This window comes from Rhinolophus ferrumequinum, chromosome 27 (assembly GCF_004115265.2).
Source record: "Rhinolophus ferrumequinum isolate MPI-CBG mRhiFer1 chromosome 27, mRhiFer1_v1.p, whole genome shotgun sequence".
Classification (NCBI taxonomy): Eukaryota; Metazoa; Chordata; class Mammalia; order Chiroptera; family Rhinolophidae; genus Rhinolophus; species Rhinolophus ferrumequinum.
The window spans coordinates 3,532,913-3,550,163 of NC_046310.1; the positions used below are offsets into that span (position 1 = coordinate 3,532,913).

Genomic DNA, 17,251 nt, shown 5'->3' on the forward strand with positions numbered 1-17,251 from the left:
GTGTCCCTCCAAAGGTCAGCTCATATCAGCATGACAGCTCTTTGTAAACAGTTCAAGATAATGGGCTTCCATTGCAAATTGCCTAACTCTTGTTTTTGGGCTCCTTCACGCTTACCCATATTTCCACTTCCATAATGGATGAGAGTTGCAGGCTTGAAAAGACTGGACAAGATGACAGCGACCCAAGAACTCATGGGTGATTTTCTGCTGTTTGCTAATCCATAGCAAACAGGGACAGACACACTATGTCCTCAGCTCTACTCTTTCTCCATAGTCTCGGCCTGTTGTTAAGAGTGCATTTACTTTATCCATTAAAGAACACTTTGCTTTCCTTTTCCTGAGCCATAAGAATAAAGATGAAATACTGCCATTTGTGACAACTTGGAAGGAACTTGAGATAATCAGGCTAAGAGAAATAAGTCCGACAAAAAAAATCGAGAACCATATGACTTCACTTATATGTGGGATATAAAACTGAAAGCAACAAATGAACAAAACAAACAAACAAAAATTCATAAGCACTGACAACAGTTTAGTTGTTACCAGAGGGTAAGGGGAGAGAGGGTAGGAGAACAGGGCAAAGGGGTCAAATATATGGTGATGAAAAGAGAACTGACCCTGGGTGCTGAACACTTAATGCAATACATAGATGATATTCTATAGAATTGTAACTTAAAACCTGTGTAATTTTACTACCCAATGTCACCCCCCCAGATATAATAAAATTTTCTTAAAAAGAATAAAAAAGAGTACATTTACTATTTTGTCAAGTCGAAAACAAAAATTTGTGATATTTCTGTGTAGATGTTGAGTCCTTCTCATGCCACTCATGTTTGTACTTCTATTTCTGTAATGCTGGGGTCAGAATGGAAATAACAAAATTGCTGCTGAATTCATTGAGTGTTAAGTGTCCCTGAGATTTAGTACATTTACTTCTCATAATAACCAAGAGAAGAAATTAATACTACATTTAATTTTCAGTTGAGGAGCAGGAAGTCTAAAAAGCTTAAGTAATTTACCTAAGTTAGCATTAATCAAGATATAAGTTCATTGTTTGATCAGTAACCAATGGTCATTACTATTACTAGTAGTACTATTAGAAAGTTGGAGTCAAAATCATTCACATTAGCTTTTAGAAACTTTTTTTTCTGTAGACTAGAGGGTCATATTCAAATCTGCATCTGTAACATACAGCGCAAAGCTTGGCACATACTTGCATTTGCATTTATCATCAATAAATGTATTTATATGAATAAATATGACTTTTCTGATCTCAGGTTACCCATTTTCCATTATGAAATATTTAAGTAAAATTTTACAACACCTATTGGTTTTATATCAATTTTTTCTTGTTTGAAATTTACAGGCATTTTTACAATAGAGAAATTATAAGAAAACTATACTCATTTGAAATTTTCCATTGCAAACTCAATCACTGCAAATGAATCTGAGTAACTTTCATGCCTATCAACTAAACAAAAAGTTAAATAGAACATGGAGTGATATTGGTTTATTTTTTTCTATCTTCAATTGCAGCAAATTATTTAAATTCAAATGTTTAGAGAGGGGGTACAGGATAATAAACAAAAAATTTGTTACAATTAGATATCCACTGAAATTAAGCATTTTAAGGAAGATTTTGAAAAAATATTACTGCCTAGTCACAAAACTACATTGAATTGGATATTTAAAGGTAACAAGAGTGTTTACTAATATCCACCAGCTATAAGTGTATTTAAATTCTACATTATTGAATTATTTTGCTACTTTGAAGTCAGGATATATTTTAGATAGTTTAACTTGGTCTTTGACTGAAAAACAGCATCTGTTTTACGACAAGACTGAATAGGATACTTTGATTATGAATGTGCTGTATTTGAACACATTCCTGGATTGAGTTTATCAGAAAATCTGTGCCTATCATTAAAATCCCTTCTGGGTACAGACACAAAATAATAATTAACCGACATTCATCAATTATGATCAGGAAGAGGAGGCAGTTTTCATTTAATACTGGCTCTCAGGACATCTGTGAATGAAGTAAGATAATGATCTATATTAAAATGGATTGTAACCTTTGAATAGCTTCAAATCCTTGTATAGCATGGTGCACCATTCACAGCTCTAGGAAAAACAGCTAACACACAAGTGAAATATTAATGTTTATGTATGATGGAAGTCAAGGGTACTTCAACACTGAAACCATCTTAGCCCCAAGAATTATATAAGAAAGTAGCAATAAACTATCTGTGTATTTACCTACCCTGAAGGTATGCTTTTTACTTCAACATTATACTACATCTGGCTAATGCAGAAAAAAAAATTGCAGTTTAAAAGGTTAAAAGTAATTCCAAAAACTGCAATTACTTTTGCACCAACCTAATAGTATGTTTTTTTGAGGAAAAAAAAATTGTACAGTGCAAGATCCCAATTATGAAATGGCTCCGTGAACTGTGCTTCAGCTTTCAAAGAAATAGTGATGAAAAATCATGTGCCCAGTTTGTAAGTTTTACTTTTAATGCTCATTTCAGCATTTGTGGAATCCAACATCTGGAACGAATCGGAAAGAAGCTGAATCTGTTTGACTCCCTTTATTTCTGCATCGTGACATTTTCCACCGTGGGCTTCGGCGATGTCACTCCTGAAACCTGGTCCTCCAAGCTTTTTGTCGTCATTATGATCTGTGTTGCGCTCGTGGTCCTACCCATACAGGTAAACATAACCAGGTTTTTACAGAAATGCGTCAGGTCTTAGAAAATCAACTCCTCCACATTTAACAGAAATGCAGGGTGGTTTACTGATCTGCTATATTGACACAGGCTATTATTATTTGTAGCCAATTAATTAAAATTGTCTCAGAAATGCCTTTTTACATATTAGAAACTGAGGGGTCTTCGCCCTCCCCCTTCACTCAGTGAATGGCTCGCATCTTATTTCAGTTCTTCAAGGTGTATCTTTTAAATGTAGGGTATTTAACTATAACAATGACAGGATGATAGGATAATACAGTTTTTAATTATAGAACGATAGATCAAGGAAATAAACTTGTGAAGGGTTGATTTCTCTTGATTCCTGAAATAATCTAAAAGACAAACATGGTAACGCATAAAAATTGATAACAGTTACGCAGCATTTTGGGGAATGGATACGTGGTTGTAGAGACAGAAATATACAATGAGACTAAAGATAAATACAGGCAACCTCCAATTCTTTCTAACAATGAGCTTTGGGTGTCCATGGGTGGGCAGGATATGGCATATACGAATCAAACTTACAGATTCTATTACACACTTTGGCCACCATGTTTCTAAATGTACTTTATGTAGGTATAAGAATGGTCTTCCCAACCTGTTCAATCACGCATATCTTCCTGCCCGACACCCCACCCTTCTACCCGCCACTTCCCTAACACACTAGCTACTATACAACTAGAATATGGCTTTGTGTGTTGTGGTAGGGGTGTCTTATTGCATGTGATACAAGATGAACTTGACAAAAGAACATGGGAGAAATGCCAATGAGTCTTTTCGCTTGGACTCAGCACATGGCATATCATGGCTGCATACACCACTGGACATAAAGCAGATGCACAAACCTCTTTAGTGCCCTGTTATGATATAATAGGAAAATATACTCACATGTTTCCTTAGAGACCTGAAGCGTCTGGGAAGCATTAGCGACCTCTGCAGCAATCATATGAAAAGTCTATTGCTGAAGGGAACACTGGTAATTTGGATCTCAATGAGGTCCATCTAAGAAACTGAGTATACCTAATAAACACCAGATGGATTGCATTGATTTTTATTTTCATGTCCAGTATTTTTCATTCATATGTGAAAAATGCATTACAGTTTGAACAGATGGCCTATCTGTGGATGGAGAGACAAAAATCAGGTGGAAATTATAGTCGACACAGAGCTCAAACTGAAAAGCATGTTGTTCTGTGTGTCAGCTCATTGAAGATTGATTTACTTATGGACTTTTTAAACGAATTCTATGCTCACCCACGACTGCAGGTACACTTATTATATTATGCATTATACTGGATCCTATCTACTAAGATACTATCAAAGTCAATTAACTGAGGATGCATCCTGCCTTCTGCAGGATTTTTATTTATACGCTCAAATTTAGAAAGTGTAAATGAAGCACTACAAATATAACCAGGAACATAGGAAAAGTGCTGAAGGAATACACAGTATTTTAAGTTTCCTTCTGTATCTACACTTAAAAGACAGATGGAATTATGTCAAGTTACAAAGAAAGGTTTTCTTTGAATTAAAATGATTGCTTTTTTTCTCCCTGGGGTAATGTATAAATGATATTTTTATGAAACAGTGAATTTGAACATAAGCTATAATAAAACAATGACATAATCATGTCAATATCATGTGCTCACTTGACTCCTTCCATTTTATCAAGTGTTGCTAATAGAAATGTACAAGTCTGAAAGTTCTATTTTCTCTTCTGTTTCCTGGAGTGTCACTAGGTGCTATTTATGGTAGCTATTAAGTGACCAAAAACTGGACAATAACCAGCTGAATTAAGAACATGAATTCACAAAAATGTCTTCATCTGTCTATGCAGATAAAGTACTCAGACACTTCTAGTATCTGCCGTGGTACTGGGACAGTGTGGAATTAGGTACTCTCTGCTGCTTAATGCACTTGGCTCAGTCCAAAGAGCAGAGACCTGCTTGAATTTCTTGTTTGTCCCCAATAAATTTGTATCAAGAGGTTGGACACTTCTGAAGTCAAGACAGTACTAAGTATATCTGATTACATCTCCCTTGAACAAAGATATTTTTTTGCATTGAGTACTTTGGGGAACTTTTTAAATACTAGTTCTCTATGTTAAAAACCTAACTTATAAGTGATGCTTAAATTATACAATACATTCTTTTGTTTTCATGTAAATTAATTTGTAGCTTTTAAAGAACCTCCGTATTTATTTATTTTTTTATATTCATATTAAATAATTTCAGGTTTGCTCACTATAAAGAAAATTTATTTGGGAGAAAAGTTTGATCCCTCATAATTTATTGTTATTATTCTAATATCAACATGGAGAATTCTTAAAACTCTAAAAATTCCCACCAGGTATATTTTAAGGTGATAAATAATAAATATTTACTAGAGAATTTTAATCCAACTAAATCAGTTGCTTTCAACCACTTCATTTTTTTCTCCAAATGACTCTTATTTTGAAATACTGAGTTTCCCCGAAAATAAGTCTGGGTCTTATATTAAGGTTTGCTCCAAAATACGCATTAGGGCTTATGTTCAGGTGATGTCATCCTGAAAAATTTGCTAGGGCTTATTTTCCAGTTAGGTTCTTATTTTCAGGGAAACACAATATGTCTATCTCAAACTCTTTAATTTACTTTGTCAGTATTATCGATCTATTTTTATGAGTCCTTATCCATTCAGGTATTCATCAGAAAAATTTCAATATATTAGTTCATAATATTACCAAATGATATAAAACACCATCACTGTTTTTATTCTAAAAGCAATGATTTGAAATACAAATTGAGAGTTAAGCACTTCTGCCTGCCATGCAATGTATATTTTAGAATAAGCCTAAAGCTGAAAACTTTATAGACTGGAAATGTGTGCTGAGCATAAGCACTTTCTCTTCATGGCACAAATATGATTGAAAAAAGGTCAAAATGAAAATGTTGATTTGTGAGATTTTATGTCTCAGTCATGTTTATGATAGTGTTGTGTTATATATTTATGCCCAGGTTTAAAATGCAAACTTTTATTTATTATTATTAGCAAGAGTTCATTTCTATTTTATCATATTTCAAAATGGCCTTAGCTATTCCATTCACCTACGTGGTGTACAACATAGCTTACTGTTTCTATCCCATCGCCCTCCTTGTTTTGAATAGGACTATTATGTGGTCATTTTGTGTCCTACTGAAATGGACGTGCAAGTTCGAAGGGTCCTACAGATTCCAATGTGGTCACAACGCGTCATCTACCTTCAAGGTTCAGCCCTTAAGGATCAGGATCTGCTGAGAGCAAAGTAGGTCCCCTGTCGCTTTCCATCTTGCAGTGCTGAATGTCATTTCTCATCTCCAAATGCTAGCAGTGTTCAGTGTTACAAGATATGTTGGCCTAGTTTTGAATAGTTTTGCCTCTGTCCCAGTGTTGGCCAAACTGATTAAAACTGTAAAATCCGTGCATTTGCTTCTCTTTGTCAGTGCAGCGATGGAAAGCAGACCATGTCCACGCTGCACAATGAGAGGTGTGGCATATAACCATCTCAAGCTGTCAGAGACGAGCTGACTCTCCAGATTCACCCGTCCAGTAGTCTTCAAATCTCTCAATACTGGTTTTCTTCCACAGATAAAATTCTTGGGCTAAACATGTAAAATGCCAAAGCACTTAGAGTCCGGGTTTAAATTTTAAAGAATCTGTGTTATATGCTGGGCAGAGCTGGACAGGAAAGAAGGCTGATAGGGAAAAATGGTTCATTTGCAATATGGTGTTGGGGGGAGTTCTACGGAGAACCTGGACCTCCAGGAAGATGAACAAGTGGGTCCTAGAGCAAATTAAGCCTGAATATCACTGGAGGCAAAATGACAAAACTGAAGCTGTTCTACTTTGGGCACATCGTAAAGCAGGGTTCTTGGAAAAGACAAGAGTGCTGGGAAAAAAAACAAAGACAGCAGGAAAAGAGAGATCAAATAGGAGATAGACGGACTCCATAAAAGGGGCCACAGGCTGAGTCTCCAGGAGCTGAGCAGGGCTGTCAGGACGGGACATGTGGACATCACTCATTCCCATAGGGTCAATGGAGTCCCAGCCGACTCAATGGCATGTCTCTCTCTCACATACACACACGATAGATAACACTTGCATTGCTTAGGGGCTGGAGGAATCAGAAAAGTGACAGATCTTACTTAGTTGCTGTTCCTGTTGCACGGTGCCAGCCAACCCAGTTTAAGGGTGACATGGTCTTAAAACATTTGTCACATGTCATGGGGGTTATTCCACATGAGAGTGAGAATGTGGTTGTATAGACCGCGGACACTTGGGAGTCAGGGCATCTGCAAAATAGCATCTGTAGTTTCAGAAGCCAAAAGAGACTCTTAGCAGAGGTGATTTTGCTCAATGTTTTCTGTTGCTTTCAAAGTTTTAAATATACCTTCATATTTATCCTTGACTTGTAACGATGTATGTATAACAAAACCGATAAGAGTTAAGTTTCTACGGCATCTCATCAACATCATAACAAAATGACGTTGCATGAAACGATGTTATTCAAGGACCTACTGTATATGAAAAAAATACATCATCATTAAACAGAATACATTTGACTTTTTTTTCTTGTCCTTATCAACTATTGAGTTATGGAGCCGATTCCACAATTATTTTGTTCACAAATATAGCCGTGATAGCGTAGAAATCCAACTTTCATTTAAGCGTGAGGACACTCTAAGTTTACATGTAGTTTGTGTGCACTGAACTACACACTGAAATTCTATTTTTCCGATGATGCCTAGGTCTGAGATTGTTCTGTTTCTCTGTCGCACTTAGAATGGATGACGCTGAGGCCTGTTTTATCCTGAGCAGTCGCTGTGAAGTGGACAGGACATCTTCTGTAAGTTTCTAAACTCTTTTTCAGTCATGTTTTTCTTTTCCTCTTTGAAGATTTTTTTTTAAATTGATTATTTTTAATCTGCCAACATTAAATATTGGGGATCTTAAAATTTTTCTGAAGAGAAGCAAATATCTCTAAACGATCTTTGCCATGATATAAGACTAGTTGGATCACTGACAATGTCAACACAAGTGTTTTTGAAGCCGTTTCTACTAATCCTTGGGTTTTCTGTTGATTAAAATGAAATGAGTCCCATACAGACCAACTAGACCATTTCCTCGACTCAAAAACAGGCAGATGGATCAAGCAGTCTGCATTAGCATCAGTTGGAGACTTTCTAAAAAAAACAGGCATTCATGAAAATTCTATTCAGGATACATGGGGTAGGGAATGGAAATCTGTGTGTTTTAAAAAGATCCCCAACTGATTTTGGAGCACATCCCAATTCGGTAACCTTTGGTTATGTGATCTCTATGATGTATTTTTTTTAGGCCTACAGTTCTATAACTGTATGCTTAAATTAAATGGTAATTTACCATATTACAACTTCTATTTTATAAATACATGTTAATTTTATAAGTTTATAATAATTATAATTTATAATTATAAATTTTATAATTTTAAAGAAGGGCATTATTATTTTATGTCGAGTAGGTACTGTTAATTCCTGTGTTTCTTAGCCAATGAGTCCATCTCTAGCCATGTCTGGGGTGCAGACAATTAAGAACGTTGGTGGCTTCTGCAGTGACCGGGGAAGAGGCAAAATATGCATAGGTCTTCCAGGAACATGGTTTACTCTTTCTGGAACATTTAATAGGCATCCCTGGCACATTAATTTAGGACTGGCTGTAAGTCTTAGGTTGTCTTCACTATAATTTACCTGAACTTCTTATTCATACCATATGATTCTATCATGAAACTTATGTCACTTTGTATTAAAGATATTTGTAGTCCTCCAGTGTCTAAAAGGTTTTGAGGTACAAAGTAAGCAGTAAGAAATAAACATGTAACATCTTTCAGAGTATCCTTTACAATGTGTATGTGGGAGCTTTCAGGTAATACATGTGTTCCATCTCCTCCTGACACTGTACTAAATTGACAGGAAATAAATAAAAAGATTTCACTCGAGGACAAAGGAGGTGGTAGATGAGAACACTAATATGAGTTGAAAAGCTAGAAAGCAGATGGATGAGTGGTAACTGACTTAACAGACAGAAGGAAATGAAAATTTAAGTTGATAGGAAACCAATCAGAAAAGACTGCTTTTTGCAATCGAACCTAGTCTCAGGAAATAGAGGCACCAGATGTCTCTGCAAGTAGGGTTATATGTAGGACTAAACATATGGATAGGGATTAAAAGTCTGTAAGAGAAGCAATTACATTCTTTGAACCCCTCCACAAATCCATTGCCGGTCACTTTCCCCATGAAAAGAGGTTTAGTGTTTGGAGAATTTTAGTGTTTGGAGAATACCCTTCACTCTGAACCAGTAGGTACAGCTGAGCATCTGGGGAAAATCAATGGAATTTAAGAGCAACCTGCCTCACTGAATGTAAGATGCTTCTCCCAAATGACTCAAACCCTAGCAGCCTGGTACACATCTCCACTGGTACAAAAATGGAGGGATTTTTCTCTGGGGAAACAGTCTATCACCACACACACACACACACACACACACACACACACACACGAGCACATGCACACTCTCACACACACACATTGAGAGATAAATGGATGGATGGATGGATGGATAAATAGATAATTTCTAGAATTCCCCAGTATAATATCAAGAACTGATCACCCGACAGTAAAGTCTATGTGAAAAAAAAGTCTCCACATTCACTTCAGGTCTCAAATACCTTTTGAGTGCTTCATTCCTACATATGTTTGGACCACAGGGATCACTAGACATTTAAGGAAATTCCTAACAAGAAAAGGCATGAATAAATGAACCAACAAATAAAAAGCAGACAGAAAAGATGAAATTAGAGGAAATATAAACAAAACCACACAATTCTAGCAATTGTCAGAGTTCAGGGGGTCTTGAACAGAAGAGCAAGGAGAAGGACCTGGGTCCTGGTAATTTAATGGAGTGTTAGGTCTTGACACATGGAAGGGATAAAGAAGAAAAACCAGTGGTGTGAGTGGCACTAAGTGTACAGCATACCTGCTCCTTTGGCGAAGACTGTAGTGTGTCTCAACTGTTTTATTTTTGGGTGTACAAGGTCTCACAGAAGTGTCTACAGTCCTTGGAGAAACAAGGGACTTAATTACAAAATAGACTCTTCCCAGTGGGCTCATATCTGCACACAAGCAGGCTACCATTTATCTTTTTTTAAAGCCATCTTTACATATGTGGGCACAATGATCCAATGAAAGTAGATTTATTTAGCAAAGCAAAATGTAGAACCCAGGAAAAGGTTGCACTATGGGAAGTAGCGATCTATGTTAGTATAGAGGCTGTCATATTGCTCATGTCAGCTACTCTGTATCAGGAAGGGCCTGGCACAGGTGTTGCTGCAAACAGTTTGCTTCAAAAGTTCCCACAATCCACTCTTCCCTCCAGTGTTTGGCTTAAATCCTATCAGGGTGTTAAATCCAAAATGATACTAAATTAATGGGACTCCGCTCTTCGATTCTTCAAAGGTTCATAAACACATCACTTTTTACTTTACGAAACAACCTAGGCCATCGTGTTTTGTTTGTATCTTTTTGTAATGACTATATGATGTCTGAGGGCTTGGTCCAGACCAACTATTTCAGTTGCCTCTTTCCAAGTAAGCTGTTACTTTTGGGAGGTGGTTGGACGAAGAGCAAAAGTAATTCCTCCTTTATGATTGTCCAGTCCTGCTACCATCTAATCATTTCACGTGCACCAAACCTTTCTTGTATCTTCATTTGGGGGAAAACAGATTCTGCAAAATTTTACTCTTAGAAGATCAAGTCTGTATTACTGTCATTTTCACTTGCTTTCAGGAGTAAAATAAGTGGGTGTCTCGGGAGGGCCCACGGGTCTCAGAATCATGTGTTCTTACCCGTGGCTAAGAACTGGCTGGTCTCCCTAATTTTAATCAAGCTTATTCACATAGACAATTGAATCACACGGAAAAATTACAGAGGATTCTTGGGAAATTCCTTCTCCATCCTACACGGTATGAGTCATTCCCAGGCTACAATACTCTTCAACATGGATTTAAAAATAGTGTTAAAACTACTATCACCTAGTGAGAATCAACATGTAGATGCATCCTTTATTGATACCGTTAAAGAGCAAAGTAAAAAGTGACCAAAAATAAAAGCTCAGTTAACAAACACTCAAAATTTGGGGCCATGTGCACACTGTTTCCTGAAGACCCTGTGATCACGCTGCCTAGATTTTCTTTTTCATTTGTTCTGCTGTTTCCTGCCACCACCCAAAGTTTCAAAATCAACTGTACCTTATAGGAATCTGTTACCATTCATAGCATATTTTTAATAGCTATTTTTTTGTACACTTGGTATGTACATATACCATTCTATCATATGTCGACTTATTATTGACATTTTCATATAAAGGGTACATGTCTTAATTCATTTAGCTTCAAATTTACATGAGGCTGATTGACTTAATTCTTTGGGTCCTCCTTAGAGCTGAGCGTAGTATTGTACACACACCAAAGTGTCCTAGTGTGACATGATCACCACTTTTAACCATTCATTTACCCCATAAATATTTAGGGAGCATTCTGTATGGTCCAAGCACTGATGTACCAGCTGCAGATCCACTTATGAACCAGCAGTACAAAAGTCTCTGTTCACAAGGAGCTGACCTCCTAGAAGTGACAACCGATGGTGCACCAATTATTAGGTTGGTGCAATAGTACTTGTGGTTTTTGCAGTTAACCTTTTAAACCGCAAGTACTTTTGCACCAACCTAATACATACGGAAAGGAATGGAACGTTACACAGTGATGAGTGTTGGGGAGAGAACAATGGGAGAGAAGGGTACGAAATGTTAGCGAAGGCTGACCTTGTAGATTGAATTATTAGTTTAAAAATTTAAAGGTTTAGTTAAAACATAATGAGAACGCTCGTTAATTATTAAGGTAGAGAATACATTAAATACCGTTTACTTATTTCATTAGAATACTTTTATGGTGCCCATTGCTTCAGACTTCTAGTATTATCCATATCCTTCAAGTATTACCCATTTTTCTCTTCTTTCTGTCTTATTGGAAAAAAAACCTTAGTATTTCAACTCAGACAATCTCCTGACACCCCTTCATTCCCATTTACATTCCATCCATAAGGCGGAAGCTCTTCTTTCCAAGAACACCAACCCCCCTAGCAGATATCCTTTTTTGTTATTTTACTTGTTTGCCCGATTTTGTTCAGTTATCTGTGGGGCATTTTTCCTCCATCATGTTTTTCCTTTCTCCACCAGGTCAAGTCCAATGTAGCTTTGAATTAGCCACATGTGGCTTTGAACACTTGACATGTGACTAATGTGAACTGAATTCTTAACTTAAAAAATTTTATTTAATTTAAACAGCCACAGGTGGCTAGTGGCTACTCTATGGACAGCGCCGTTTCAGAACATCCTTTTGCTTCTTTTTTTCAAAAAATGCGTTAGTTAAGTGGGTGGCATATTTCCTTAGCAAATTGATTAGATTTATTCATTCAATTAGAGCATAGTATACTATGGGTCCATAAGTATGACCCATATACTTACTAAAATTTCACATTAATCATGATTTCTTCACGCCCTTTCTCAGTCTTAGCATCTTCTTTTTTCACTCTTTTGCTTTTTAAAAAATGTATCTCAGAGTTATTAATCACTTCCAACACACACACACACACACACACACACACACAGAGTCAAAATCCTTTTACTTCTACAGTTATATAAAGAAAGTGAAATCCTGGGCTTTCTACATGTGTGGTCACCTGTGGTCAGTCCTCTTTTACCAATCTTTCTAAATATGTTAAAATTATTATAATCCCATATTATTTTCCATGGAAACCATTATTACAAACCATCATTTGTGTTGTGTTTCTAAAGGCTCTGACCTTCCAGCATTTTCTGCGAAAATTATTTTTAAGAGACTCCCCTCTTAATCTCTGCTAATTTTCTAAGTGCTGGTATTAGCCCTGATTAAATATGTATTATTACTGTCTTTTATAGAAATAATAAGTATCTTTAAAAATAAGTCTGCACAATGACCTATTTTGTGAGTTTAATTTTAAACTATGTATAGGACAATTTAACACACTCATTGATGAGTTTTACTTTTCATACATTCACGCATTACTTAAAGACAGGGACGCGTTCTGAGAAATGCGCAGTTAGGAGATGTCGTAGTGTGAGCATTACAGAAGCACTTCCACAAACCTAGATGGCTCAGCCCTCTGCACACCCAGGCCAAATGGTATAGCCCAGAGCTCCTGGGCTGCAAACCTGCACGGCAGTTACTGTACTGAATACTGTAGGCAACTGTAACACAATAGTATTTGTTAACCAAATATACCTAAACATAGAAAAGGTACTATAAAAATACAGTATAAAAGATAGGAAATGAAACACCTGTATACGGCTCTTAGGATGAATGGAGTCCACAGGACTGGTGAGTCGACGAGTGAGTGGTGAGTGGACGTGAAGGCCTGGGACATCAGTGTCCACCACTGGACACTTTATAAATAATGTACATGCAGGTATACTAAATTTATTGCAAATATTTTTCTTTTTTCAATAATAAATTAAACCTTAGCTTACTCTAACTTTTTTTACTTTATAAACGTTTTGTTTAAAAAAATGTTAACTCTTTTATAAGAACGCTTAGTTGAAAATCAAACAAATTGTACAGCTGTACAAAAATATTTTCTTTGTGTCCCTATTCTATAATCTTTTTCCTGTTTTAATTTTTTTTTTTTTTTTTTTTTGGTTAAAAACTGAGGCACAAGCACACACATTCGTCTAGGCCTCCACAGAGTCAGGGTCGTAATATCACTGTCTCTACCTCTTGTCCCATGGGAAGATCTTTGGGGCAGTAATAGGCACGGAGCTGTCATCTCCTGTGACAACACTGCCTTCTTCTGGAAGACTCCCCTAAGGACCTGCCTGGGGCTCTTTCTGAGGACGTGGCACTCTTTTCAGAAATACTCGTCCATGGTGGTTTGCTTGGTTTGTGTTTTTCATCACAGATTTGCTTGTAAGCAGATAATGCATCATGCTGGGTCCATATTTTCCAATATTTTAGGGAGCATGTGGAGGTCTGAGAAAGCTTCTGCTAAACCCTTCACTGTGGATTTTCTTGGGGTGGTCCTTCTTCTTCTCCTGCAGTTCCCATTTCTCTTGCGTCCCCTTCAGCTGTGTGTTCCTGTTCCACTTCTATCAATTCCTCATTAGTCGTCTCCTCAGGAACCACCCCTAGGAGCTGCCCAATGTCACCCTCATCCATAGCCAGGTTCAAGTTGTCTGCTGTCTCAACCACCGCCCTGCTGATTTTCGCAACCTTTGCACAACGGCACTATGGTGGCTGCAATGCCACTGGGTGACAGAAAGTTTTCAGCTGCACTATGATCTCTTGGGCCCACCGTCACATGTGCGGTCTGCTATTGACCGAAATGTCGGTATGCGGCATGAGACTAGGGCACATTTCCCAACTTATTTCATGATGTTTTGACTTTTCTCATTGCAGGACCACCAAACAATTCTGAGAGCATGGGCTGTAAAAGATTTTGCTCCAAAATGCCCTTTGTATGTCCAGATATTAAAGCCTGAAAATAAATTCCATATCAAATTTGCGGGTAAGTTCGGTCTTGAATGAGACTGAGTTTCAATTTTCTTCAACTCCCATTGTGACTGGAAGAGTTCTATCTCTGAGGTTAACGGCAACTTATATTCCTGTTCCTATAGGATAGGACAATTTCCTTTGTATGGTCTACTTATCATGAGGATTTCTTCACTTTACAATGTGACAAGTTAATGTTTTGGGGTGAATCTTTACTTTTTTATGTAACTGGGTGATTTTAGCAACTGAAGTTACTGGATACCTTATGAAGTCTAAACAAATTAGCGGTGATAGTTGTATGCATAATACAGACACAGGTTTCAAATGTTATATCTATTAATTTATACCACTGTTTACACATAGATCGATAATACTTTGTTATAGATTATTTCATACACATATAAATTTAGCATACAGTAGAGTCATATACTAAAGTATATTCAAGTATATTTAAATAGATTTAATTTGGGGGTAGGTTTTGAAAACCATTCTAGAGAAAGATACCTGTAGGGTTATTTTATGGAGGCACTGCTTAAAAATAATTATTCACATCAGATTATACTGTAAACTGTTAGAAACTTGAACAATAAAATGGTACTTTATTTTTTACTTGAATGCTTCTGTAGGAACTAATTTTGATACAGGCAGTGATTTATATACATTTTTTTCTCAAATATAACAATCTTGTTTTTTATATTATATTTCATCTGAATAGTCTAAAGCTTCAAAAGTCATTAAAATGTAAATCATTTTAACTACGTGTTAGCGAAATACATTTCCTTCAGAAGATGTGTTCATATATCTTAAAATGTTCACCTTATATGATATTTAAATGAGAAATTACAAACACTAAGATACTTTTAATGATAAGAAAATCATGAAATTACTGCTATTCAATTTGCTCTGTCTTTTATCTTTGCAACTAATTACATCATTTTTTTCTATAAATGTATAGCATCCAACTTAAACCAATGGCTCTCAAGTTAGGCTGCATTTTAGTATCTCTTTGGAAGATTTTTCTTGTAAAGTACTAACTTAGGAGATTCTGATTTAAACGCTTATAGCTGTTGCCAGGCTTTCTTTAAGCCTATTTCCTAAACTGAAAATTAAAAATCATAGATGATTTTGTGAAATTAAAGTACTCCATCTACTTTGCCTGTTATACATATAATTAACATTCAGGAAATGCCATTTTTCTTTTTAATCTAAAAGACCTTTGTAACTAAGCTGCCTTATTTTCATTATTATTTGACAAAAGGAATATTTTTGCAAAATTTTCATCAGGCCTGATAATGATGACCTGCTATGCTAAGACTTTTTAGGAAGGCAGTAATGACATAGCCCTAGGCCAAGTCCTAAATATATGAATTTAGATCTGACTGCCATCAGTTAAGATTTAACTACGCAAATTAGTGTTCTGAGCCCTATTTTCCTCTCCTGTTAAACGGCCATATATACGACATCTCTATTCTACTGGTTAGCATTAGCAGTAAGGACTAAACAAATAATGTCTGAAACATATTACGTATTTAATAAACGGATATTGGATGTGGCTTTTAAAACAATAGAGAGGTTGGGAAGACGATGTGTAATTTTGAATGTGTTATAACTAAGATTCAGAACACACTACAGTTCCTTCCCCCTTTAGTAATCCATTGATATACTCAAGCAGGCAGATCAAATGCACTGAAAGAGTCTACCTTTTACAAACATGACAAAGACTATTTGCACTGATTCTTTTTCACATTCTTATTTTGCCATTATTTTTGATAAACTCATTGAAATGAATGGGATATTTAAAAGTTCTATCCCAACAGTTTATATCAGCATTTCTCATTTATTGCATCTGTTGAAATTTCTTTTAATAAAGTCTATTCCTTTATGGCTGAAATTACAGCATCTCAGAGGAGCTCTTTTTATATTATGAAATAAATGAAAGTACCCTGGTTTCATTGAAATGCCATGAAAACCGTTTAGGATGATGTATGAGACTCTCAAACCAATATCATATATTTATATCTGGGCAGGAGGTTAAAAAGATTATGGACTTTACCTTTCAAAAGGCAGTGAGTGTATCAAGCTGTCACTGAGCTCGTGTGGTAAATTGTTAACATAATGGTCTCCAGGGAACCGTGCTCCCTGCGTCTGTGTCCCACTGCGAGGTGACTTTGCAGCTTATTCCACCCCTTGAATATGGGTTGTCTTGTGACTGCCTTTGCCTGTAGAATGTGAAAACGTTCCATTGTTTAATTTCAGAAGCTTAGCCTCAGCACACAATACAGCATTCACTCTCCTTTTGCTGGAACAGTGAGTGCCCAGAGACTGCATGTGAAGAATCCCAATTTGGCCTTTCCAAGGATGAAAATTCCCATGGCAAGGAGAGCTCATCCAACCCAGCCACCCCACCTCTCTAGCTCCCAACACAAGGAATCATGCTGACCCACAGAATTTCGAGAAGCAAAAGGGTGATGGTTTTAAGTCACTAAGTTTGGAGTAATTTGTGAAGCAGCAATAGATAACTAATAGTGTTTGCAATTGTATTATATTATGAGTGGGTCCTCATAGTCTCGTGAGTATTAAAGAGCATGATTCTAAGTATAAAATATAAAATGTTTGTATGTCCATGTATTTAAACTTCAAAATTTGACCTATTAGAAAACAAAAACAATGTGGCACCCCAGCAACTGTGACTATGCAGATCTACAATTCATACCCAATAAGGATCATTTTGTCCTCAACAAAATGACTGCAGGCATTCATTAAATTATTGCATCATTACACTGTTATTTGAATGAATGATTGCATGAATTAGGCTAGTAATTATTATTAAAATAATCACCTACACTTTGATCAAATTCACAGGGTAAAA

The 17,251-nt window shown here is 36.4% G+C and overlaps 1 protein-coding gene across 7 annotated transcripts in view; it reads left to right on the plus strand.

Moving 5' to 3' along the window:
- Nucleotides 1–17,251, plus strand: part of KCNT2 (potassium sodium-activated channel subfamily T member 2) — a 224,785-nt gene that overhangs the window by 106,816 nt on the left and 100,718 nt on the right. For 6 of the 7 annotated variants that reach the window (XM_033099848.1, XM_033099854.1, XM_033099849.1 and 3 more), the window contains exons 9-13: nt 2,532–2,712; nt 3,852–4,016; nt 5,897–6,033; nt 7,551–7,614; nt 14,290–14,398. In XM_033099848.1, coding sequence (XP_032955739.1) covers nt 2,532–2,712; nt 3,852–4,016; nt 5,897–6,033; nt 7,551–7,614; nt 14,290–14,398 — 656 coding nt within the window. The remainder of the gene's footprint in view (nt 1–2,531; nt 2,713–3,851; nt 4,017–5,896; nt 6,034–7,550; nt 7,615–14,289; nt 14,399–17,251) is intronic. The other variant, XM_033099855.1, reaches the window with a different exon arrangement.